Source organism: Apus apus, chromosome 4 (assembly GCF_020740795.1).
Source record: "Apus apus isolate bApuApu2 chromosome 4, bApuApu2.pri.cur, whole genome shotgun sequence".
NCBI classification, from domain to species: Eukaryota; Metazoa; Chordata; class Aves; order Apodiformes; family Apodidae; genus Apus; species Apus apus.
In genome coordinates, this window is record NC_067285.1 from 17950240 (window position 1) to 17976191 (window position 25952).

General features: G+C 40.2%; 1 protein-coding gene across 2 annotated transcripts in view; it reads left to right on the forward strand.

Annotated features, from left to right (window-relative positions):
- ACTA2 (actin alpha 2, smooth muscle) overlaps window positions 1-25526 on the forward strand; it is a 58192-nt gene extending 32666 nt beyond the window's left edge. Inside the window, exons 1-9 of one of the 2 annotated variants that reach the window (XM_051616606.1) lie at window positions 14129-14217; window positions 16807-16978; window positions 18651-18779; window positions 20003-20113; window positions 20581-20665; window positions 20753-20914; window positions 21167-21358; window positions 22301-22482; window positions 24338-25526. In XM_051616606.1, the coding sequence (XP_051472566.1) occupies window positions 16850-16978; window positions 18651-18779; window positions 20003-20113; window positions 20581-20665; window positions 20753-20914; window positions 21167-21358; window positions 22301-22482; window positions 24338-24481 (1134 nt within the window). In that variant the 5' untranslated portion in view covers window positions 14129-14217; window positions 16807-16849 and the 3' untranslated portion in view covers window positions 24482-25526. Of the gene's footprint in view, window positions 1-14128; window positions 14218-16806; window positions 16979-18650; window positions 18780-20002; window positions 20114-20580; window positions 20666-20752; window positions 20915-21166; window positions 21359-22300; window positions 22483-24337 lie in introns of those variants that run through there. The other variant, XM_051616607.1, reaches the window with a different exon arrangement.
- Window positions 25527-25952: the final 426 nt, after the last annotated feature.

A 25952-nucleotide genomic window follows, 5' to 3' on the forward strand; every position in this document is an offset into this window, starting at 1 on the left:
GTTACTCCTGGTGTTTTTCCTGCAAGCTTTCAGTGGTTTGAAATGCTGGCAGTCTGGCCTCCTCCATCACATTAGAAGTAATGTCATGGTGTCAGTCATCACTATGTGTTTTGATCTTTCAGGTTTTATGTGATGCTTTTGCCTTGGGAAGGCCATGGTTGCAATTGAGCTGGCATCTTAATTTAAGCACCATTTTTCAGTGGTTTATGACTCAGAATTTCAGAAACCCTTCAGATTTTGTGCTGGTATGGCTCTTAGCTGCCATACAGATAGGTTGAGTTGATAACATCACCAAAAAATAGCTGCTGTTTTAAATATTTCAGGCTTTTTAACCACTTCTGGACAAAATAAAATGTACCGCTGATACATTTTGCCTTTGGAGCACCCTTTAATGACCAGCTTTTTGCCTTTCCAGTGGCAGTACAGAATGTGACAAATGAGAGACACCTCCCTTGAGTGTAGTGCCTGTGATACATATCTGCAGTTCCTACTGGGCAAATACAAATCAGTATGTACCCGAAGCTGTTAACTTTGGCAGAAATTTGCGTGCGGGTAGAGGTGGAGTAGGGACTGTGAGCAGTGATGTCTGGATCTGGATGGCTGGTGCAGCAGAAAGCTCAACAGAGTTATCCTAAAACCAAAACCTGACATGACTGGGCCCTCAGCAGGCATCGCTCAGCTTTCAGTACCACCTCGGTGTGCTTCTTGCCCTAATTATCTGATACCTTCCACTAATGTAGCTAACGTCTATTGGGTGCATGTGGTTTACACTCCTCCCTGCCCCCCCGGAGGGGTGGTGATGGCGTGTGTGTGTGTCTGTTCTGCGGTGGAGTGTTTTTGACTTAGTAGGGAACTTTGAGAGACATTTTAGAAGCCACCAGATTCTTGTCAAAATAATAGTGTCTGCATAAGACTTGCATTCATATCTCATATAGTTAATAACTGTAGCTGTTTGCTTGTTTTCATATATATATATATATAGGATACAAACCAAGAAACAGCCATGTGTTAGGAGGATTTTTTGTTTATTGTTTGGCCATCCTGAGTTGGTGTTGATGAGCATGTAAGGCCACTGCTTTTGTCTTTGCAGTGTTCCTTGGGTTGCAGTAGCTTTTTTTGGCTGGTAAAAGTGGCAGCCTTGGCTATTTTCTTTACTTGCCTTGCATCTAAATCTTAATTCAGGTGTCAGTGAGCAGTGCTAAGCAGTACAAGACATTGCACTATTTTTCTTGCCAGCAGATGGCCTTGGACCTTCCCGAACCTGTAAAGAGGGAGCAGACTGGGACGGGATTTAAGTCCAATACACAGGAGACTGACATTTAGTTCCTTTGCAACTCCGCCTTTAAAAATGTGAGGTTTTAGAATTGAAGTGAACGTTTTGATTTATTTAGGATGCTGTTTTGATTTGGGGGGGGGTTGTTTTTTTCTTCTTGTTGTTGTTCTATGTCTACGTATATGCACTGGCCATAGGAAGTTCTGTTCAAAAGCACGTAAGGAGTAACTCTGGACAAAACAACTGCAGTGTTCTGGCTTTGAGACTTGCTGAGTTGGAATCTTTATTCATGCCTTAACTGGAATAAAACCTTTTCTTCCCTCTCCAGAAGCCTACTTGCACCTCAAGATACTGACTCTATCATTGTGTTATAATGTTATGAATTGATAAATTTTTGAGAAGACTACCTTAATTAGTCTGCAAATAAAACTTTTCCAAGATAAAATAAAACGTGATTGAGGGCCCAGAGGCTTGTGCATCGTATTGGTCTAATCTCAAAATGTTGAAAAATAATTGGAGGTTGGAACCATTAGATCTGACTTGCTTTCTACTAATTTCTTTGTTAAGAAGGAATTGTTACAGAGTTTTAAAATTTAAATGTAGTGTTGCTTTTTAAAACAAAAACAACACAAATTGGTTTAGGTTTGTTTTGGCATATTGGTAATCATTCAGCAGTTATTTTTCATTAGGATTTAGCAAGTAGACTAATGTAGAATAACTTAACCAGAATAATTCCATGAAATTTAAATTCTCCTTTGACCTACGATACATGTTAGAAAATAATTGCTGCACAGAAAACTTACACTGGGATTCCCTAATGTAAGAAATTCAGGAGCTGTTGAATTTGAGAAGAGTTATGAACTCTCACTACAATTGTCTTCATATTAGCTTTGTATTTTCCTTGTATATGTTGACTTATTCTTCTATCCCTTTAGTAGGCAGATAGTTTGACTTAAAATATGGATTAGAAGACACAACTTGATTTGTCTTGAAAGGCAGGAAAATAGGAGAGAATACAATATATATTTTGGAGATATTTAAAATGAAACATTTTGTTATGTGAATCATATTTTGTAAATAACCTGAAGCTTAGAGGGAAGGGAATAAAGCTCAAAAACTTAATTGAGCCCAAAATAAAGTATTTTTGTTTAACTTTCTGTCTGCATTTTGTTTTATTTTTCTTTTCTGTTTTGCCTCTCCCCTCCATCATCTATGTTCAGAACAACATAATTTTGAGTTTTAATTCAACTACTAGCATGCTAAGTAATAGACTGAGTAATCCATTACTCACACAACTCTATTGCATTTCCTTTGTTCAAACCTATTTCATTCTGCGACTCATCACAAGCACCAGTTGGGAAATTATGGGAGTGGCGTAAGTTCTTTAATCATGAGCTCTTACTGAGTACAGTTGTATGGTAGAATGTTTTGCCCATTGTTTTCCAAACCTTCTGTGAAACATTAAAGTTGTGATCTTACTCCACACGTCTGCTGCACCCTTTACTCTATGGTCTTGTGGACCAGAAGGATCTATAACTGCTGTAGCTGTTGAGTGTTTTGTTGCAGTGTGATATGGCTGGATTCTGACAATTTGATGTTACCCTTATCCTTTTTTAATATACTGTAAATTACCTGGGTTAGTGGTATAGTGAAAGGTTCTTGGTCAGATGTGGTAGCAAAGCACTGTACTGGCTCAAACACCCTGTTTTGTGGGTGCAGAAGCTGATACAACAGCATAGAAGTGGGAAAACAATGTGTGACTACAGAGGTGTATGAACACCCTGTGGCTGGTTGGTTTGTTGTTTTGGTTTGGGTTTTTTTTTGTAAGGGTGCTGCATGGTGTTACACCAAATCAGATCACAAAGTTCTGGCATGCAGCATGTTCCTATTAGAAGTAGTAGTGATCTGATACACAGGCCTGTGGAGTCATAGATACTGCTGTTTATCTAAAAAACCCACAAGAGCAATAAAACAGAGTGGAACAAAACAGTGGAAACTGAAAGTCCTAGCGAGTCACTTTTGCCTCTAGCAGTACTCCTGGAGATGGTGATAAAGGAGAATTGGGAATTGTCCCTGTTACTCTAAAAGAAAGCTGAAACAGATTAATATAATTTCTCTTGCGATTCAGCTTCTTGACAGAACCCTGGATCCATGCTTTTGTTCAGCAGACCCAGTCTGATGACGTCAATGCATTCTTCACTGCAGGGAAAAAAAAACAAAAACATTTTTCAAACAAACCGAGCATTCCCTTAGACTGGAAAAGCAAATTGGCTGGATGCCTGGTGGCTCCTACAGCCAATCAGTATAACCTTACCATAAATGTAGATGTGTTTCTATCTTAGGGTTGATTATTGACTTAATTTCAGCCATGGGACCGTCCTGTCCCAGTGCTCCGTGTGTGCCCTCTACCAGTGAGGGCTGAGATCCTGAATGCTGCATTACTTAGGATATGTTTTGCATATCACAGGGCCTCACTTAAAATTTTACTTTGTGACTTGATATATTGTAAATGCATATGTTCTAAATGTTTTGCAGAGCTCTGTCTCCCTCCAGGACTTGCAGCAGGCAGCTTAGCTTCAGAGGTTGGATGATGCTCTTTTTTCTTTAGGCTAGTTGCTTATCGTTTATGCTTGCAAATCCTGGTGTACAGCAAATGCTTACTTTCAAATGTGTAACAGATTAACTCTAAAAGCCATTGAGACAATATGCTAGGGAGGCTTGATATTCTACAGAGGTGAGTGAAGAAGTGTTCAAACCTTTTCCCTTCAGGCACTGCCTGGACAGAGCATGTCCGATTTAGTCCATGAGAAGAATTAGTTTCCTGTATTTGTGAGTCAATTCCAAGCCTGAATCCTCATATTGAGGATGAGAGAGGAAAGACTTGTGAAGAAATGTCTGAAGTTAAAAGGTAAGTGTGAGCAAAAAGATGTCTTCTACTTTTAACCTTTGATCTGAAGATGTTAGTAACAGGCCCACCAAATGTCTTTACTTCCAGTGTTGAGTAAGTGACACCCAAACAGCCACCCTTCATGGAAAAAAAATTCATAATAATTTTTAAGTTAACTAAGACAAATTTTGTTAAAGGTGGCAATGGGGAGGAGAAGCTAGAATAAACATTTTAAAAGATCTTAGCATACTGTAGTTGATCATTTTCTGAAACTGTAAGAAATATGTCTTTGGGGTTTAGTTCCACTGGTTTGCTTTGCTCTGTCATATTCCTGGTTCTGAGATATCCTCTAAAAGTGAGACTAGTGCACTTAGATTAAATGATGCCTTTTGGCTGAGACTCCCCACTAGTGTCTCAGGTGCAGGTCGGCACCCTCTGTGACATAAAAACATTCTTCAGAGTGAGAACAGGATGCAGTGATCTCACTGTGAATGTTTGTCTCCTGACTGAAATTTCAGTGCACTGCTGTAAGCTTTCAACCAGGGCTTGTGCTTCAGGTAGATCAAGAGCTAAATTCTGGTAGAGAGGAGCAGTTGTGGTAGAAGCAAGGTTTCAAGGTGGTGGGGCTTTCACTGTTCCCTACCCTACCTACTCGCCCACTTCTACCACACATCTGCACAGAGGCCGGGGCAGCTCATGCAGCTACAGGAGTGAGTCATATCTTCTCTGTTCTGCTGCACAGGCGGCTGCATAGTCAAGCTTTTATGAGCATGAAGCAAATGAAATGAGTATGTAGTACAGACTGATTTATTTTTCTATCAAAAAGAAGTTGATTTTTTTTCTGTTGGTGGTTCTCACCACCGATTAAATCATGGGCTTAGAAAGCTGTGCATCTCTAGGGGTGGTCATAACAAGAAGGAATACGTGAATGTTTGCTGTCTGTGGCAGTCTGTTGTGTTCCCAGACAAATTATCAGTGGTATTTTTCAGCTGACTAGATTCTCAAATACTTCTTTGAAGGCAGGTATTGCAGAAGAGGCAATTTTCTGCGCTGCATGGTAGCTGCCTCTCCTGCTATCAGCCATCTCACACACAGGAATAAAAGACCAGATGGGGGACTGCAGAGGGATGAACAGTAGAATGTGCATTTCTGGTTCCCTGGGATGGGCAGGATAGTCTGGTGCCAGCACAGGCTTGAGCTAAACAGTCACTGGTTTCCCATGCATTCCTCCCCTCTCAGGGGTGCTCAGAAACCCCCTGTCTGGAGGTAGCCTGCTGAGAGGAGAGCAGTTCCTCATTTTCATCTGAGAAATGAAGACAGACTCTCATCCCTTTGCTGTAATAGTGTAAGGAAATTGTCTTGTCTTCTAGAAGTAGAGGTTTTGTTCTGGGTTCTTTGCTCTCATTGAATCACTTTATTGAGCCATGATTTTATTTGAGATCAATGGCAATTTTGATGTTGTTTTGAGTGAAGCTAAGATTTCACTACATGTGCATAAAGGGGATATAAAGGTATGTTATATCAGTAATTGGGGCCTTCCATCCTTGCCATCAGCCCCCCAGTGGGGCAGCCCAGTTTGTGAGGCACAGCCCAGAACATTTCAGCTTGGTGCAGTGAAGGGCTGTTGCTCCATAGAGCTTGTTCCTCTCTCTCCCAGCTCCTGTTCCACTACTCCTGAGTGACCTGCTACAAAAATCACATTTTTTTTTCAGGGGGTCTAGCTGAAAACCCAGGATCTGACAAAAACAAGTATACAGGAGAATAATTACAAATTACTAAAAATCAAATTAACAGGGTAGCCATTGTGAAAACAGTAGCTTGTATTGTGTAAGCAGAAAAAAAGGAACAGACATTAGCCCTTTTTTCGAAGGGTGGTTGTCCCCTGATCCCTCCATCCAGTTTTTCTGAGAATGCCTGGCCATTTGTAGTGCAAGTGGTGCTGAGTTTTTAATGCTATAAAATACTATAGCAACACTGTTTTATCTAAATACAATTCAGAAAGGGGGACATATTTGTGCCAAAGACCTGTGTTAATTGCATAATTTTCTCCTATTACTAAACAATGTGCTCATGCTGTGTAACAGAGACTAATCAGGGTGCAGAGGAAAGACTCATATTATGTTGAAGAGGTCTGAGCATTTGACCTTGTAAATGAATTCCCAGAGGCAGCCAAATATAATGCAGTAAGTAACAGGCTCTAATTAGGAAACTGGAAGAGCTGCAAGTAGTTCTGGTATTCTGATGTGGAAACTATCCAGACATTTTCAAGATCTGTGAGCAACAGTGTTTTGCAGCAGTGAAAGGAGTTCTTACATCTGTTCAAGAATTTATTAGCAAGGAACTGAATGAAGAGAAGCTTGGAAAGTACTTACAAGACTGACAATGTGGTACAAACCATAACTGCGAGACAGAGAAATACAAACCCTTGTCTTTTATTTAGTGCTGTTGCTGACTTGTGAGAAGAACAGAACATGAATCTGCAGGTTTTAGCGTTTTCTGTCTTTAGGTACTTTGGTTTTCAGAACTTTAAGAACATCCCCAGTGAAACTAGGCAGATGTTAGCCTTCTGTCTATGCAATGAAAAGCTGTGTGCCTGAACTGTATTTGTGCTGGTCACTGTAGGCACAATATGTGTGTACAATGCAGAGCAGTGTTTGTGGTCTTACCCATGTTAAGAAATGCAGTTAATGTCAGAGAAATCCCCAGCTGGGCTAAAGGCAGATTAGGCCTGAGTCCTGACTATTTTCAGACCCCCCTAGGCCACAGGTACAACAGTTGGTCTTGAAATGGGCTGGAATGAGCAAAAGCTTTGCAGAATTCTGTACTTTTCCTTATTTCTGGGGGATGGTTATGTTTGCTTCAGAAGTGTGTGTCCAAGTCTCTCTTAGTGTCGTAAAGAAAAACAACAAAACATTGTTCTTTAGTCTGATAGAAGATTTGAGCAAAAATTAAAAAGCGGGCATGTAAAACATTTAGTGGAAAAGGAAAAATACCCTCAATTTGGCTGGAAAATGCTGGCACACTTTCAGAAAACCAACCAAGTTATTAAACAAAAGTAGCAAGCTACGTGTACTTTTCCATAGTTCTAATGACCTGTAAGAAAGAGGAAGAAGAAAGTACCTTATGTAACTAAAATACATCTGCAAAGCAAAGGCAAAATGTGGCCTGCTTCAGGCTTCTTCTGAGGCTTGAGCATCGTTTGGGGAGAAGTTTGTAAACTGAATGTGCTCATGCCTGAGTGCTAAGTTCCTCCTGGCTAAATAACCACCTGTCATCAGCTGTCTGTCTCCTGGTGCACCACAGTAGAAACCAGGAGGGTCTTCTAGGCCCAAGCAGCAGCCAGGATCTGTACAGGAAGGTATGACAGAGGCAGGCTGACATTGCACACAGGGCACAGGAGAGCATCAGTTAAAGTCCTGTCCTTCCTGCAGCCTGTGGTGAGTTAGGTGCCTCTTTGCTGGGTGCATTTGTCTGCACCTTATTTTCATCAACTAAAATTACATTCAGCAAAAGTGCTATGGATGGGGGTATGAATTCTTTTGCATGGGTCTGAGATACAAAGAATTTTCTCAAGGCTTCGTATTATAAACAGGATTCTGCTGGGGTGGACTCTGTCTTATCTGTTACTTACCTTATTGTTCAGATCACTGATAAAGATGTTCAGGTGCACAGCCAATGATGAGTAGGGAAGGTCCCACAGAATCCCACCCACTCAGCAGTTATTTCCCTGCACTGATGTACTGTGGGACTTCAGCCAGACAGTTCTCATGCTACTGCATAGGTCAATTCCGCACTTGATTTATTTTAAATTATTTAATGTTTTAGTTGTAAAAGGTCCTCTAAAGCCTGTTACTTTCTAAGTTTGCAATATTTGTCATTGAAAGTTTGACAAGAAGTAATTTTTATAAAGCCTTATTAATTAGCATTTGTTATATTATCTGCTTTTATTATTTGGATTCTGTATTGGCAGCTGCAATAGTCTGCTTTAAAGTGGTGTGTTCATCTGGCAAGTTTATAATTAGCTACTTCTTGCCATTATATGCTTTACATTTCTGTTTAACTGCCTTTCTTCTTGTTCTGGGAAAATCCCTTAAACATTTTTAAGGACTAATTAATTGTTCTGGAGATATTTTTGCCTTTTTTCTGGGACACCTGGATGGATGCAGGCTATCCAAACCTGCTGTACTGTGCATGCTCAACTTTTTACTGCTGTCTTGTTGTTTGTGTTGGTTTGTTTTTTTTTTTTTAAATCACCCTCCTGTAGCGGTGTTAAAAAGAAAGCTCCAAACTCCTTCATAATCCTTTGAATTGACATCTGAATTTTTCATAGTATAGAAAATGTATGTGTGTTAAATATGTTGGCATTTACCACATTATTTTTTGTAATTGCATGTAATGTAATGTATTTCCATATAATACCTTGCCAATTGCAAAAGTACATTTCCTTTTTATCCTAAGGTGTTTTTAAAAGCATGTGCTCACTTTAGTAACACAGGTTGTATATTTGTCCTTGTATTTTTTTGTATTCTTCAGTTTATTGCCATGTAATGCTCATTACTTCATTGTAATACAGTGGTTCTTCTGTAGGTTTAAAAAAAAAAAAAAAAAAGAGCTCAGCTGTGCTCTCAGGAGCTGTTTGTTTAATGGTTGTGCTGAGTGGCTCATACAGAAGAGGAGGAAGTTGCAGCAGGGCCATGTGTCTTCTTGTCCTGCCCAGCAGAGACACCAAACTGCTCTGAGCCCAGGTGCCTGGAGAAAGAGGATGGAGACCAGGGCTGGGCCATCTGGAGAGGCAGGTGCCTTCTTGTTGACATTTGTGGTGAGAAGGATTCTACAGTTTGTCATTATCCAGAGCCCATGGCTAAAGAAGCTGTGTCAGTTGCAAAAAGTGAAAGTCTGACACTCCAGAAAATTATAAATTTGGTAGTGAAAGAGATTACCCCGTAGAGATCCTTTTCTGTGCTCTTTGCTAGTGGGCCAACGAAATTGGCTGATATGGGCACTTCAGCTTGTGAGGCTGTGTGATGTGATTAGACGTGCAATAAGTCCACAGTCTTTAGCTGTAATAGCCCTATGAAACCTGCCGCTGGGCTTCCTCTGATGGGAACAATCTGATTTCTCACAATGTGTAGTGCAAGCTCATCTGGAAATGTTTCTTTTGGTGAGATAATAACAGGACAACCACTTTCAAAAATGTAGTGAGAAATTAGTCTCTTTGTTGCTGTCAGTCTGGGGATACATTGGCTGGGGAGCTCAGGAGTTATTGTGGAGGAAGGACCCCTGTGTTCTGCCTGCCTGCCCCTCTCCCCACATACTATGTGGATCTGATTTCCTCAGGAATATAGGGCTTGTTATTCACATTTGTATGGTGGGAAGATCTCATTTACACTTTGACAAATTTAGGTAGCATGTTACTGGAGAGGTTCTGGTAATTGTCTGGGGGAAAGTGTTCTCTCAGCTGTTAGGAGATGTGCCAGTACAAACCTATTGTGAAGCCTTGTCTACAATGTCATTTTGGACAGATATGTCTGGTTGAACTGTGAACAAGCTGCTAAGGTGTTGTTAAGAGTTTACACACAGTAGGGCAGAACTCAGCCTCGGCCAGTGGTCTGAGGGTTTATCCAGGATCTCTGGTGGATTTGCAACTCTTGGTATAAAGACAGTGTTTCTTGGGTTGTGCTTCTGATATATTTGATGTTTTCTTTCTAACGTTAGACATGTCTACACCAGCTGGTGTGTGAGCTATGGGTGCTGCCTTGCAGATAAAATGTAGTGCTTATTTCCACAAGAAATCATGGAGAGCAATCTGTCTCCAAAACTATCTGCTTAAATTAAGTAAATTGATAGAGGAAAACTCAGTCTGCTTCTGTTATGCATGAAGATTTTGGTACAAACTCCTGTCTCAAGAAATCCTTATGCCGGACATAAAGAAACAGAAACTTCCATATTTGAGAATTATTAGAGCCGTTTTGTTTTAGTTGTTAGAGATCAGTGGAAGAGCCTGACAATAACAGAGAAAGTTAATCTCTGGGTTGGACAGTTTACAGTGGATCTGACACTTTGCAGATGCATTCTGTGTGACAGCTGCCATGAATCAGATTATTAGAGGGACTTTCTGCTCCCTAAAATTTATTTATTCCTGCCTTTCTCAAAAACGGGGGTGGTTAAGTGTGAAGCCTGTCAGTGAGCTAGAGGAGATGTTCTGAAGCCAGACAAGACAAAACGTTTACAGATTCTGCTAATACTATGAAGTTGAAAGGAATCCCCAAATAAAAGAGTCAGAGACATATTTAGCAGAGTTTCATTCCCAAACAGCCAATTGGATGTAGGCAGGAAGGTCTCCACACATGTCTCAGAAGTTATTTTCCCTTATAAAGTAATGGCTTGTGATGTTATGAGTAAAGAGGTTACTTCATTCCCAGTTTTCTGTAGGATTTGGGACAAGACTACAGCTTCTGCCCTCCTTTACCAGAAAAGTATGGCATCTATGAAATGGTTTTTGGCCTCTGCACTGGCATTCTTCAGGGCAGCTGAAGCTCTTTCCTAGGCATTGTGTCTGTGCAGCTCCTGCTGCTGTAGAGTCCCAAGCACATATTCTGTCTATACAATAATCTGCACAAGTTGCTGATAACCAAAGAACTTGACTTGAGGAACATGTAGCTAAGAGTTTCCATTGGTATCTTGAAGACACTTGAAGTCAATAGGGAAGTTCCCATTGTGCAGGGCAGCTTTGTTGGTATCACTATAAAGACAGCAAGTGAAAAAGACATGAAAGAAGGAAAAAAAATTTTTTCTGCTTTTTTTCCTTTATCTGATCATCCTCTGGACATGGTTCTGTGGTGACGACTGCAAAATGGTTTAGCATGGACAAGCAACAAAGTTCTCAGAGGAAGCCAAATAAAAATCATTGGTTTTGGCTATGGATACAATTAAATAACTTGAACCTCAGGGTATAGATGCACTGGGTGAATTATGCCAATTATGATGATTTCTACGCAAAGGAGTGGGATAAGTACTGAGCGATAGGCAGCAAAAAGTGATGATGGAAGTGGCTTTCAGATGGGAAAATTTCAGGAATGGTGCTGTGCTCTTTTTCCCACAAAAAAAATATAAAAAATTGAGCTAAGCTGGTATATGTGCATAGAGGAAAGTTCAGATCCCCAGCGTTAAGGCTTGGTCCTCAGAAGATTGCTTCTGTTCAGTTTTCTTTAGATTCTTATTCCTGTCTGTACATACTGCCAAGTACATTCTTCTCTTCCTCCCTACCCCTCTGGTAATGACCTATGTTGCTGACAAGAAAGTTGTAAACTACTGCTGTCATTTTTTTCCCTGTGTGTTTTTATCTGTAGTAATATCTGTGTGATCAGAAGTCAGTTATGGAATTACTAAGAGGAAAAGAAATATCTATATTCCATGATGTCCCTTGAGCCAGACTGACCTAATTTCCTTGCATAGTTCACCTGCTTGCCTTCCTTCCTGCCTGCCCTGGGACTTTCCATAATGTAACACCCCAGAGACAAGCTGCCTGGCAAGCGCTGACTTTCTACTGTGTGCTGGAGGATGGCTGTGCAGCCTCTCCGTGTTTTTGTTGTGCTGCTCCTGTGTATCCATCACTGCTGCTCAGTGAGCCTCTGGGCTTGCTTCTCCCTTCTAGTTTGTATAGCCCTGTCACTAACAAATATCCTTCATATGGTAGGTCCCTCCAAACAAGTGGTGTTTCCTCTGTGTCACCATATGAACAACTGCCTGCTCTGACTGAGACTCTGTGTCAGCCATATCTTTTTCATGAGCACCCAGAAAGCAGGGATTCTTACATCTTTGGTGCCAGTGACAGACTAGGTTATGAGTGATGCACACCCAAATTCCTCATAGCAGCCAAGGATTTGTGGCTACCATCTTTGCCACCCCCAGTAATTGTGGTGTACACCAGGATAAGTTCACAGAAACTGTGATGAAGCTTAACAGAGATACAAAAGTGTCTGCGTGTGGCCACTGTCTCCTATAATAGCCACAGAGATCTCTTGTGTATTTCTAGCTATGCTGAGGTGCAGTGTGAATGGTGTACCAGTTCTAATGAAGGGTTGTTTAGTTGGCTCTGCAATCTCATGTGTGTTTCTCTGCTAGAGCAGCCTCTCTAGTAAGTTTTTTTTTGGGTGTGAATATTTTCTCATTAAAGTGACGAGTTTGGATTGCTTTGGATATTTGTCCTGGTCCTTGTATTCCCAAGGAGAAGTGGTAGACGATGCTTCTGAAAACATTAGATTCTGTTTTTTTCTGATCTAGGAGGAAATTTACTTTTGTATCAAAATCAAACATGATACTGCAGTGAAGGGTTCTGCTGTGTGAAATTGTCCTTTGTCTTAACCTGTGTTTCTTAATCTAATACAATAAGCAATTTTTCTCTGCTATATTTTTGAGTGTTGCTGGAAAACAAATTATTTAATTTTGGCTGTCCTTCAAGTATCAATTGGAGATACAAGAAAAAAAAAAGGAATCTCTTTATATCCTCTGTTGTAGCCCATTTACCTTGGTAAGGTTTTAATCTGTGAAATTTTTGTTTGTTTGTTTGTTTTGTTGTTGTGTGTTTTTTTGGTTGGTTTTTGTTGTTTTTTTGTGTTTTGTGGTTTTTTTGGTTTTTTGTGTTGTGGTTTTTTTTAACTGTCTCTTATCTTGTGTCCCAGTGCTGGAACTGAAATAGTAAATAGCTTTTGCATGGCTCATGTTCCAACATTTGTTAGCTTCTGTTTCCGACCCTCAAAGGAAGTTACATTCCTTTCAAGTTCCTTTCCTTAAAAGTTAAATTCCTTTTGGTCTTCACTCCATAATTCTGCCTATCTACTATCTCTACTAATGGTCTAATTCTTATAATCTCTACATCAGAAAAACTCCCACTGTGGTTGTATGGGAGAGTTTCTGCATTAAGGCTCAGTTAGTCAGCACACACGATTCACCTCCCTGTTGTAGCAAGACTCACAAAGCAAGGATCTCACTTGGATACTCACATCATTCTTGGCCTGTGTGCTTAAAGCTGTTTTAAATTTGTAATGGCTTAATATTGGAGTTTGAGATGCTGATTTCTGGTCTTTATTTTGACAAAATATTTTTGGCTATGAAAGGGCTGTTTGCTAGAATCATCCTGCCCAGAGAACAGCTGGCTACAGCTGTAAAAATCAAGAGTCCTGAGCTGAAAATAATGTGTACAGTGAGAACCATTACTTTAGTTGCTAAAAATATGTTCAGTCAAAATCTAGATGGGGCTAATAAAATTTAACAACTTTGTTATGAACAATTTGAGGTGAGTATACAATAGTTCAGACTTGCGGCCGTCAGTGGAGTGAGTAGCACTAGGGAAATGTAGGCCTACAGGTCCTAGGGTTTTGAAAAAAAGCTGAGAGAATAACAGGATGGGTTCTAACCCATTGTAGTCCAGAAGGGATCGTAAGAATCTTTGAACGGAACATTTTCACAACCTTCAAATACTTCATTCTGAACCCTACACAACAGCAGGTTTTTCACTACCCTTAAGCCTGTGGGCAATAACTAGCAAACAAGAAAAACACTTTTAAAAAAAATTTTTAATGAGAACAAAATGTTTATTTAAAAATGCCTTCCCTGTTACAAAAGACTGCTCTTCCAATTTCTTATTCTGCTTTTTGGATGTTCCTGTGGAGGCCTGGACCTCTCTTGCTTGAACACATGCCACTCCTTCCAGAGAGTGTCTATTGTGGGCACACTCCATCTCTCTGTATTTTAGCAACTCTCCTCGAGTTTTAAAGTGTTTATCTTACACAGCTGAAAGTCTCCTCCTGTTTCATGAGCTCTACACTGGAATGCAGTGGAAGAGACCCAGGACCTGTGGCCACACAGATTAGAGGGTTTTTTTAATAAGGTCCCTATATGGTTTTGTTAGAAACTTCAGCTCTATCTCTGCCTGTCTCTGCTCCTTGTTTGGGAGACTAGTGGGAGGAGAAGAGCTGAAGGGGCTATATAACCTCAGAGCTTTCAGAGACAGGGTGCACCATCCCAGAGCAGCTATCCCCAGCCAAGCACTGTCAGGGTAAGTGGCACTGAACCAGTAGCATGATTTACAGATTGCTGGAGGACTTCAATTAAATAATGCCAAATTGAAGCTATTCAGGAGGATGAACTGTTGTGCTGCAATTTGCTAAACAAACTTACTGGAGTTGGATTGATAAAATGCTTGTAATATCTATACTTAGTTGTCTTTATTTTATAGCACTTCTGAAAGAGAGAAGTTTTACCTGAAGATTTTGCTGATTACACCAGTGCTGCAGTAATATCATAAAGACACAGTCTGTGTAATGTAATGGCTGGAATTACAACTGTATTCATGCTTAAATGAACCTGTGTGAGCCTGTAGTGTCATTTTTGTATAGAATAGAGTAACTGAATGGGTGAATTTACCCACTGGCTACTAGGGTTCTCACCAGGTTTGCTTCAGTGCTCTTAACTCAGTGTAAGGTGATATATTTGGGGGAATAGACTGTAAAGATATGCAGAAGTATGCAAAACAGCAGTGTCTAATAGGATACAATGACGATGCCTGTCTATTTCTTCTTGTCTCTATGTATATGTAACTGCTATTCTGTAAAATGCCAAATATTTCATTAAGGAACAGGCTACACGCAGTATTTGTTGTGGGGCTGAATTATATTAGTAGCTTTTTGTGGAGATTGGTGGGGTTATTGGTTATCTTTAGATACAAAGCAGGTAGAGGAAAGAGGCTAAATACTGTATTAATTACTTGGGAGAAAAAATTCTTTTCTTCCACAGTGCTGAGTGACTTTTGCTGCTGTAAGCTATTACTACTGCATGCCATGGCAGTCCTGAGCTGGCAACAAAGTGCCCTGTCTGAAATAATTTAGCTTTGATTTTTCAACTTTTTGTCTTTTTTTACTAAATATGGTTTTCATTTAGAGTCCACTAAGCTCAGAAATGTAGCTTTTCCTGCCTCCTTCTTTCCCCTCCCCCAAGTGATTTTTGGCATTGCATTAGTTGCATGGGTTTGAGCAAACCCCTGACCTTGAACTCTGTTCCAAAAACAGATGGTTGAAAAGCATATTTCCTAATTAGGAAATGGTTTGTCCAAACCAGTCTGTTCATTCATGTTAGGTAACAATTGCACTCCATTCACTGTTTGAATATAGAGTCTGTTTTCCCAGGCGTTTAATAAACACAAATATTTCAACTTTCTTTCCTTTCCCAATAGAGGAATAAATAAAATATATAATACCTGGGGTACATTAAGTTAGGATTTCCCTGTCCTTGCCTTGTCCTCGGAGCTATGCACACTCAGCCTGCAGGAGTGGGGCTGTAGCCATGTCTTGTGGCTGGGGAGAGATGGAGGATTTCAAGTGAAGGATTTGGGAGAACTGTCTGTGCTTGTTCCATGCAATGTAGAGCCTAAACAGATTGTGGGCTCCCTTGCTACTCAAACACTGCTCTTGCTGACTCCATTCCTGCTTGGTCCTGCACTTCCAGTATTCCCCTGGCAGAAGGCTTTGGAGACTGCTTGTGGAGCCATGTGGTCTGTGGATGACAGCTGTCTCCTTTAGCTGTTAACACACTCCAATTCATTGAACTCTGCATGGAAGTCCAGTCTCAGAGCTAGCTAAATAATTCTCTACTACACTATAAATTGCAAGCAAATAGTTCTTTTTGAGTCCTGGTATTCAGTGCTTGTTTCTGTAATTGACTTTAACACAAAGTTTTCAAAGCATTTTTATTACCTGTATTATCTTCCTTTTGCCAGAGGTGGAAAACGGTTTCTTTTTACTGAGACAAGGAGCCAACATAACTTACTCTGCCACTCTACAAATGAAGTTTATTTGCTGCTTTGAAAAGATGATCGACCATACACTGCAGCCTGTTCTTAAAGTGCATACTGTCCCTGACTTCATTGTAAAAGTGGGTTATTTTTTTCTGCGTGCCTAGGGGAGGGCTGGAAAAGGCTTTTTTTTTTTTTTTTTTTTCCCCTGTTTTATTTGGTATATTTCTTCTCTTTTAAAGGATTAAATGTAAACTTAATTTGCCATTTTAACACAGTGGATTAATATCTACATCAGGAAAATACCACTGGTACATCCCTAGCATTTAGTACGGTTAGTCTTTGGAAAGCCCAAGACTGGATGTGGTAGACTGAAATGCTCTTAACTTTGACAGTTTTCCACATGGGTCAGAATGTTTTCAGGGACAGAGAAAAGCAGGGGAAATTGTGCTAAATCTGATGCAAAGGAATCTTTGTTTTCCCATCTGTCAGTCTCGTGTTCTCATGTTCTCTTTCATCTCCCACCCACCCCCAGCCATGGACTTCTGTGACCAAATTTAGATAAACATTTGCTGCTCCATGATTTGTCTGCCCATGCCTCAGGACCAGAAGTCTCCCCTGGAATCCCCTGTATAATCTCTAGTGCATATGGCCCTCTGGCAGTCATGGCCAAGATCTCTCATGTTTTGAAAAGAAAGTCCTTTCCCTCACATGGCCCCTTGCGTCTGGTGGTTGGTAAATCAGTGTCATACCTCCCTTTGCTGATCTTGGCTCCTTTCATACAGCTGACTCTGTCTTCAAGGAGGAGTCTGCTACCCGAGTATGTTTTTTTTAAAAAAATTCTTACTTTTTTCATAGGGCTGCTTTCTGTCTGGAGGGCCTGAGGGCATTGACATAGAAGATGTGCGAGGAAGAAGACAGCACTGCCCTTGTTTGTGACAATGGGTCAGGGCTTTGTAAAGCTGGCTTTGCTGGAGATGATGCTCCAAGAGCTGTTTTCCCTTCCATTGTGGGTCGTCCCAGGCACCAGGTGATGATCTGCTTTTGTTATTCTGTACTGGGTTTGCAGAAGGCTTTGTTGTCCCAGCCATCCACCTCAGAGACACCTTCTCCTGTGTTTGGGACTAGCGCAGCCCTGGGTGATCTGTGCAACACTGTTTCCAGGCAAAAAGTATCCAGCAGTGCATTCACCTGAGTCAAAGCTGGTCTCCTGCCTTTTGAGTGGAATTCTTCTAAAATTTTTCACTTCCTTATATGTTGTCTTATCCCTGTCCATTATTTTTTGATTACCCAGAGAACTCCATGAGTAAAGGTAGCTTAAAAAAAACACAAAAGCCCACTACAGAAGCATCTTTAAATTTTGACTGCCCTAAAAGCTGATGATACATGATGCATGGAAAATTTTTCAGTCAGCTTCCTATTAACCTTCTTGATTTAATTGATTCAACTGTGTCACAAATGGGCACCTGTCAAGGGTTGAATTTATTTAGTTTCAAGGTTTGCATTTTGAATATATGATGCATTCCAGTCAATTTTAATAATTTGTAAAAATTACATATATTATCTAAGCTGCTGTATATAGATTTTGAGCCAGATCATTATTAGCATGAACTAAAGCAGCTTGGCTAGGTCATGACAAACTAATCCTCCTGATTATTAGAACCACCTAATTGCTTTTATGCTATCTAAAGACCTGGTGAAATAGGAAGAAGTAAATTGGTTGCAAGGTGCAACCCTATATATACCCAACAAACAGATTTTAAGCTCTTCAGGGCAGAAGAAATATGTGCCTAATTGAGGCCTCTGGGCATTAACATAGTTATATATTCAAGTACCAGCTCCTGTAGATAGTGTGAATGGTATTAATTGCTCAAAAGCAAGCCATAAAGTCACAGTGGAAACAAATACAGCAGATTTCTAGAACCTTTCTTTCCTGATCACATATTGAAAATTGTATTAGTGCCCTGAAGGAAGGATCATCCCATCAGAAATTGCAAATCCAGCTGGTCTGTTTATAAGACAGGGCAGTTCAAGGTGCCAAGGTTTGGAGTGTGTAATGACTACATTCTGGAGAGAGTATTATGCACTCGAAAGATCCTACTATATACTATTTTTTTTTTCCTAGTAATTCTAACTCTAGCATAGAGACTATATATCCAGAGTAGTGTCCAGTTTCTGGTCCATGGAGTTTTTCTATAGGATCCATGAAAATACCTAAAAAGAAGCCTGTACCAGGGGATTTAAATTGTCTGTCTCCAATCGCAATGTTAGTGTGTTAAAACATATATTTTTAAATGTTGAAATTTAAGCTTTGGGAATTATGAAGTGTGTATCACTCTGTCTTGACCCTTAGAGCACTTTCAGCTTTTACTCCACTTTATGATAGTTTAGCAGACTGTTCATCCCTAATTAATAACAAACATTGAAACAACCCTATTTTTTCCACTATGTCTTGATGAATTTAACATTGTACTTGTGCTGTTTACTTAAACTGGAGTGGAAAAATGAACTCCAGAGGTTTGAGTAAACTAAACATCTAATTTTGGATTTCAAAGAGCCATGAGTAATTTTACATTCATCGTTATTTGTAAACTATTTTGTAACTAGTAACATTGGCAACTGGATTTATTTCACAGCTGATGTTCTAATTACTTTGTGATACCTCTTTTTTACAGACTAACTCCATTTGTGTTATTTTATAGGGTGTGATGGTTGGTATGGGTCAAAAAGACAGCTACGTAGGTGACGAAGCTCAAAGCAAGAGAGGAATCCTGACCTTGAAATACCCCATAGAACATGGTATCATTACAAATTGGGATGACATGGAGAAGGTATTTCAGCTTTGAAAAGTTGATGTGTGACACTGTTAAACAGAAATTCTTGAACCAAATCTTTACAGAGTACTCACTAAATTTTCGGTGAAAGTGTCAAGCTATCACGCACGGTTTAACAAGAAGGTTGTTAAAAACAACCTACTTAACGAAGGCTAACTTGCGTCTAAAGCTGAAGCGTCACTAGGAGTACATCAAAATAGGTATCAGTTTTTTTTAGTCCAGTATGATCTATACATCTTTGCTAATGACTGGAGGGGGAAGAAAGAAGAGGAAAAGAATATCCTCAATTTGCTAGTAATTAAATGGAATTTCAGAAGGCATCTGTTTCTACATTAAGTGCAAAACATCTATGTAATCCTGATACGAAGAGCACTGTTTACACATATACTTTTAAATGCTTGAAAGATTATCAATATTGCAGTGCAACACATCCATTATAGAGCCCATGTTTGGATTAAAGACTTCTAGAACTATATTTACAGCCATAGTCTCTATGGTTGATATAATTTGCTACATTTCTAATGTATTTCTGTTTAATGTTGTGCTGTGGAATCAGGGCTAATTGGAACAGTTAAGAAATCACAACACACTGCAAGTGTGGAGCCACACAAGACTTACTGACTGTCATAGCATTGTACATTTATCTTGGAAAGACAGCAAAACCTTTCAGATGCCTAACAAATCAGCCTGCCTTAGAAACAAACTTTAGAAAGCCTCTGGTGGTTTTAACTTCTTATTGGTATATTGCCCACCTCATTGCAGTTCATCTGACCTCAGAATTTTATAGCTGTTAGGAATGAGTCATAAGGAGGCCATAAACACAGGCTGACTTTCTGCCTCACAAATTATTTACCTTAATTTATTTTTATGAGTTCTTGGGCCGGCCCCTGTGAACTAAAAGATGAAACTGCCTTCAAGAGACTTCACTATCTATTGAGTTCTACTGTGTAGGTCTGCCTGTGTTCTTGAGTTGTTCTGAGACTGTTTAATTTTCAGTCATTATTGAAATAGTGTTGCTGGAATGAAGTACCTTGCTATGTCTCTTTTACTGTATGAATAACATATATTTTCATTACCTTATGTGTCCTTAAAAGAAGTCACATACTATTAGTAAATCCTGAGGATAGTACAGCCTTCTACAATTACTTTGGTAATCTCTATGGAAGCAGTAAGAACAACTGCATAAGAAATATTCCTTTTGCTTCTCCCCTTGTCCTCAGATCTGGCATCACTCCTTCTATAATGAGCTCCGTGTCGCACCTGAAGAACATCCAACTCTACTGACTGAAGCACCACTGAACCCCAAAGCCAATCGAGAGAAAATGACCCAGGTAAGCTCACGTTGATGCTATAGAATAATTCAAACTTTGTGACCTTAACAGGAGATGCAATGTATCATTTCAGTTAGTCATGCCAGCTTGAGTGTCCATCTCTCCTTTTTAAAGAATATGAAAGTGCATAGTGACCACCTGTCATATTTGCATTTTACTTTAGAAAGTCAGTGTATCTGTTTTGAATGTGAGAACTTCAGTCTGTCCAAGCTTAATGTCATCTTAATATTGTTTTATGTCTAGGCCTATTACAAAATTTTCTTTAATATGTGCATGTGTCCATATTCATACATTATATATATAGGCTAGGTATAGATAATTTTTTATTTAGATTTTGAATTTTCCTTTCTTGTTATTACTAACCACCAAGAAATATGAAAATCTTGTCTTCTCCCTCTCTTCCAATATATTGCTTCAACTGAGCAAAACCCCCTACTCTTAAGGCAATAATTGTAATTGCATTTCAGATTATGTTCGAGACTTTCAATGTGCCAGCCATGTATGTAGCTATTCAAGCTGTTCTGTCCCTCTATGCCTCTGGACGTACCACAGGTAAGCTGTTGGGGAGGGTGGCACAGGCATTTGAGATATCTAAATGTGTTGGTATGAACTTGAGAATGGTGTGTTATTTTCTCAAAGGGATTGTGCTTGATTCTGGAGATGGTGTCACTCACAATGTGCCAATTTACGAAGGCTATGCCTTGCCACATGCAATCATGCGTCTGGACCTGGCTGGTCGTGACCTTACAGACTACCTCATGAAAATCCTGACAGAACGTGGCTACTCCTTTGTGACCACTGGTAAGGGCATGCTGCTGACTGAGGAGGAGAATTGCTTTATGTGCAATGTTTCTAGTGGCCTTAGAAGGCCTAGCAGTCGTTCTGCAGTTCGTTAGACACAAAAAGGCATCCAACAAGAAAGTCCCCTGAAAGGCTAGCAGAGGAGTTGTTTAAAAAATGGGGGGAAAGATGCTGGAGAATGAAAGGGAGCAACCTGCCAACATGGCTGGATTCTTCCTGAACACTGTTCTAAAGACTGAATCTTCTTGACAGCGGAGCGTGAAATCGTGCGCGACATCAAGGAGAAGCTGTGTTACGTGGCCCTGGACTTTGAAAATGAGATGGCCACTGCTGCCTCTTCCTCCTCTCTGGAAAAAAGCTATGAGCTTCCTGATGGTCAGGTGATCACCATTGGAAACGAACGCTTCCGCTGCCCAGAAACCCTCTTCCAGCCATCTTTCATTGGTAGGTTGAATGATTGTTCTGCCTTGGTAACTTGCACATAAATCTCAAGTCCCTGTTTTCTTTTAGTTGCATCCCATTGCCAGCTCACTCAGATGTACATGAGTATGTCTTAGCACCCATTATAAAATAATATTTTAGAACAGCACTATTAATATGGTGGTAGGAACTTCATGCTAAACAATAATCTGAAATGCTTTCCCAAAATAAAACCCGAATGTTTATTCCTAACTTCTGGCATTGAGCCCATGCCATTTTGTAAGCTGTGCAGTTGGCTATTGTGAGAAGTAACACCACAAAGCCACTTCTCTAAATAGAGTGAGGATTGGAATTTGAATGTGCTTGCAGGGAGCACTACTTTTTTCTTTTTCCAAAAGACTGCTCCAAATCCTGAATCTATGGTTTGTCACATTTGCAGAGCAAAGCCAACACAATGCCAGGCTAATCAACAGCCATGGAGGAAGACTTGCAATGAGGTCACACAGAAATCCAGTATCAATTCTGCCAATTGGTGGAAATTCAGCTCAGACATAGAATACTTAGGGGGATTAGGACATATTTTGACTGTTCTGTTTCCAAGCTGGCTCAATTTAAAAAGAAGAAAAAAAAGGGGAAAAAAAAACCAAAACCAAACCCCAAAGATTTCAAGACCGTATAAGGAATTCTTAGGACATTTGAGATTGCCTGCAAAAGTCTAGTGGAAACTTTATTATTCCACACCCCCAGCTTCTTTTTAAGGACAAGTTGTGTGTGTAAGGTGGAGGGGAGGGCTGTACACCAAGGAACTCCAAAGCAAATAATTTAAGGAGCTGCAGAATGACTTCACAGATTTCTACAACTCTGAAGACTGGTGTCTTCCAAAAGCTCCTGTTGTTAGTTCTGTGGTAACAATTTCATGTCTCTGTATGGAGCTGCTTCATCAGTGAGCCTCTGTAACTTCCCCAGGCATGGAGTCTGCTGGCATTCATGAAACCACTTACAACAGCATCATGAAGTGTGACATAGACATCAGAAAGGATCTTTATGCCAACAATGTGCTGTCTGGAGGCACTACAATGTACCCGGGTATTGCAGACAGGATGCAGAAGGAAATAACTGCTCTGGCTCCCAGCACTATGAAGATCAAGGTAAGGCACGCTCATTTGTAGACTGAGTTGGCATGTAGGAAGTCCTTAAGAATCTAGTGAAACTTAGCAACACTTGACAAAGTAAGTGCTCTGTACATATTTTGAATCAAGTCTGTACTTGTAGCAAATAGTCACCGCCTGGTAACTTTGTTGCTGTTGCTCTCATCTCCTTGTTCATGGTAGATTCTGCCAACTGCAGTAACATGGCCAAAGGAGAATAGCATGGACCCAGAAGCATATCTTTTCGTCTGGAGCTGTGCATGAGTCCTTTTTGGCTGATGGAGATGGGATAGTAGAAATGCTGGTTTTGTTCTTGACCTACAAGTTCAGAAAAGAAAAAGCCTCTGACAAGCCTCCACTTCCTTGCTTTTATCAATTACACCAATAAGAGTGCCCCAAAGGTCACTCATTTTTCCAAACCCTATTGGGCTATTATTGTATGTTTCCAGAGCAATTATCTCTGGAAGGACAGGGGGCGGAGTGGCCCTGTATGTCAGAGAATACTATGAGAGTTTGGAAATAAAGTACAGTCATGATGAGGTTGAGAGTGTTTGTATTAGGTTAAGGGCCAATAAAGCTGATATCACTGTGGGAGTCTGCTAGAGACCTCCCAACCAAAGCAGAGAGGTGGATGAATCTTTCTATAAGCAGTTGGCAGAAATCTCCCAGTCAAATGCTGTTGTTCTTGTGGAGATTTTTAACCTCCCAGACATCTGCTGGGAATACAACACAGCAGAGAGGGAACATTCCAAGGGGTTCCTGGAATGTGTGGAAGGTAACTTCCTCACACAGCTGATAAGTGAGCCAACCAGGGAAGGTGCTCTCCTGGACCTGCTTCTTGTGAACAGGGAAGATCTTGTGGGCGAAGTAAAAGTTGGAGGCCATCTAGGGCACAATGATCATGAGATTACTGAATTTTTGATCCTTGGAGAAACAAGGAGAGGGGCTGGGGAAGTGTGGCTGGAAAGTGTCTGGCAGAAAAGGACCTGGGGGTTCTAATTGACAAGTGGCTGAATATGAGCCAGCAGTGTGCCCAGGTGGCCAAGAAAGCCAATGGCATCCTGGCTTGTTTTAGAAACAGTGTGACCAGCAGAAGTAGAGAGGTGATTGTCACCCTGTACTCGGCACAGGTGAGGCCACACCTGGAGTATTGTGTCCAGTTTTGGGTACCTCAATTCAAGAGAGATATTGAGGTGCTGGAGCGAGTACAGAGGAGGGCAATGAAGCTGGTGAAGAGCCTAGAGAATAAGTCTTATGAAGAACACTTGAAGGAGCTGGGAATGTTTAGTTTGAGAAAGAGGAGGCTGAGGGGAGACGTCATCAGTTTCTACAACTACCTGAAAGGTTGTTGTAGAGACATTGGTGCTGGTCTCTTCTCATAGGTAACTAGCCACAGAACAAGAGGGAATGGCTTCAAGCTGCAACAGGGTGGGTTTAAACTGGATGTTAGGGAAAAAAAGTCACAGAAAGAGGGGTTAGACACTGGAATAGGCTGCCCAGGAAGGTAGTGGAGTCACCATACCTGGAGGTGTTGAAGGGTCGTTTGGATGTGGGGTTGGTGGAGATGGTTTAGGGAAGAACTTTGTAGAGTAGGGATGATGGTTGGACTCGGTGATCCCAGCGGTCTTTTCCAACCTGAATAGTTCTATGATCTCCCCTTTGCTCATATGCAGGCTCAGACTTAAATGAGAACTTTTTAACCTTTCCTGCTTGCAGCAATGGCTTACTGTAGTGACAGGGATGACACTAGCACCTAGTTACAGTGCTTTTGTTAATATCAATATCACTGCTTTAATATTTTTGTATAACAAACTACAGTGGATAATTGTATTTAATGCTTTTATTTCTTAAACAGATCATTGCTCCTCCAGAGCGTAAGTACTCCGTCTGGATTGGAGGCTCCATTCTTGCTTCCCTGTCTACTTTCCAGCAGATGTGGATCAGCAAACAGGAATATGATGAAGCAGGCCCATCCATTGTTCACCGCAAATGCTTTTAAATTGCCTTATCTTTGTCTCCCTAGTGTATCACTGTGAATGTATTCAGGAAAATACATTCTTATAATTTAATTCCATAAATCCTTCATCGTAAGTACTCTAATCAATTGGTGAATTACTCCAACTTAAAAAAAAAACAAAACACCAAAATCTAAACGTCTGTGGAGGCCCCTTCACAGCTGGTTTGATGCGCCATCTTGTGACACGGATTTGTTACTACACCATCCTGGGCTTGATAGATGTGGTGCCTTTTGCTCAAAGACACCAATGCTAGAAAATGTTCAGCTACCAGGCTGCAGATTGTCAAAGTTTAGCCTAAGTGAACATTTCAATCTGCAAATAGACCCTGTCTTGATTTTGTTTCCAAAGCGCAGGGCAGTACCAAATGAACACGGCATCTATTTGATACCAGGGTGAGCATGTGCACTCTGCATCTGCTCTATCCAAAAACACTATCTAGCCACATCACTTCTTAATTCACAGCTTTCATGCTAGAAAAGCTAATTTTTTACAGTGTGTGGTCCAGATGTACAAGGCATACTACAATATTCCGTGTCTTTTTAAAAATTTTATTTAGACAATTTTCTTTGATTTTTTCTCATTTTGCTTATAGTCTTAAATACAACAAAACTGATTTTCTACTAGAAGTATATGCATAGAAGCTGATGCCAGTAATACTGTCGAAAAGTATGTATACGAATAAAGAATCCACTGAGGTAGACCTGGAAAAGGTCAGTTCTGAGTAATGTGCTGCAATATATATTCATTTGAGTTCAGGATAAAGGATGCTATTTATTTTTGTTACCTAGTTTCCTGTTTAAACTCAATAGTTTACCTCACCTGCCTGTTATTCATTATCTTTCAAACTGTAAGCTCTTTGCAATATCACCTGTTATTTACCATGCCTGTGTAACCCTGGGTTCCAAATCTTGTGCAGCTTCTGACTGTTGGAACACGTTCCAAACATTTTTGTACTTTGTTATTTAAAGTATAAGTCAACTAGGTTCCTGGAACAGATACTGAATAAACTCTTGTAAGACCAAATAACATTGTATGTTTCTTCCTTCTAACTCTAGATCTTTTTATCTAACTCTAGATTGAGTTTTCCTGGATCTTTCAGGGTAAGAACTTGATTTCAAATAAAAGTTTCTACAAATGTATTGCTGGAGAAGACACATGTCCCCAAGGGACTCTGATGCATCTCTGCTATACCAGGATATGATGAAAGTCAGCTCTCAGGTAAAGGGTTTTCCTAAGTGTTTTCTGCCTAATAACTTAGCTGAAACTTCAGCTAGAAAAAGATGGGGGTGTAAACTGATGTATTTGCCTTTACTACATATAATGTAAATTTACAGGAAAGAGAAATGTACCTACCTGGAAGTCATGAAATGCCAACTATTGCTAAAAATCTTTAATTCTCAGAAAACAACTAGTGTCAACAAGTAACAAAAAACACTGCATATTTCAACACAA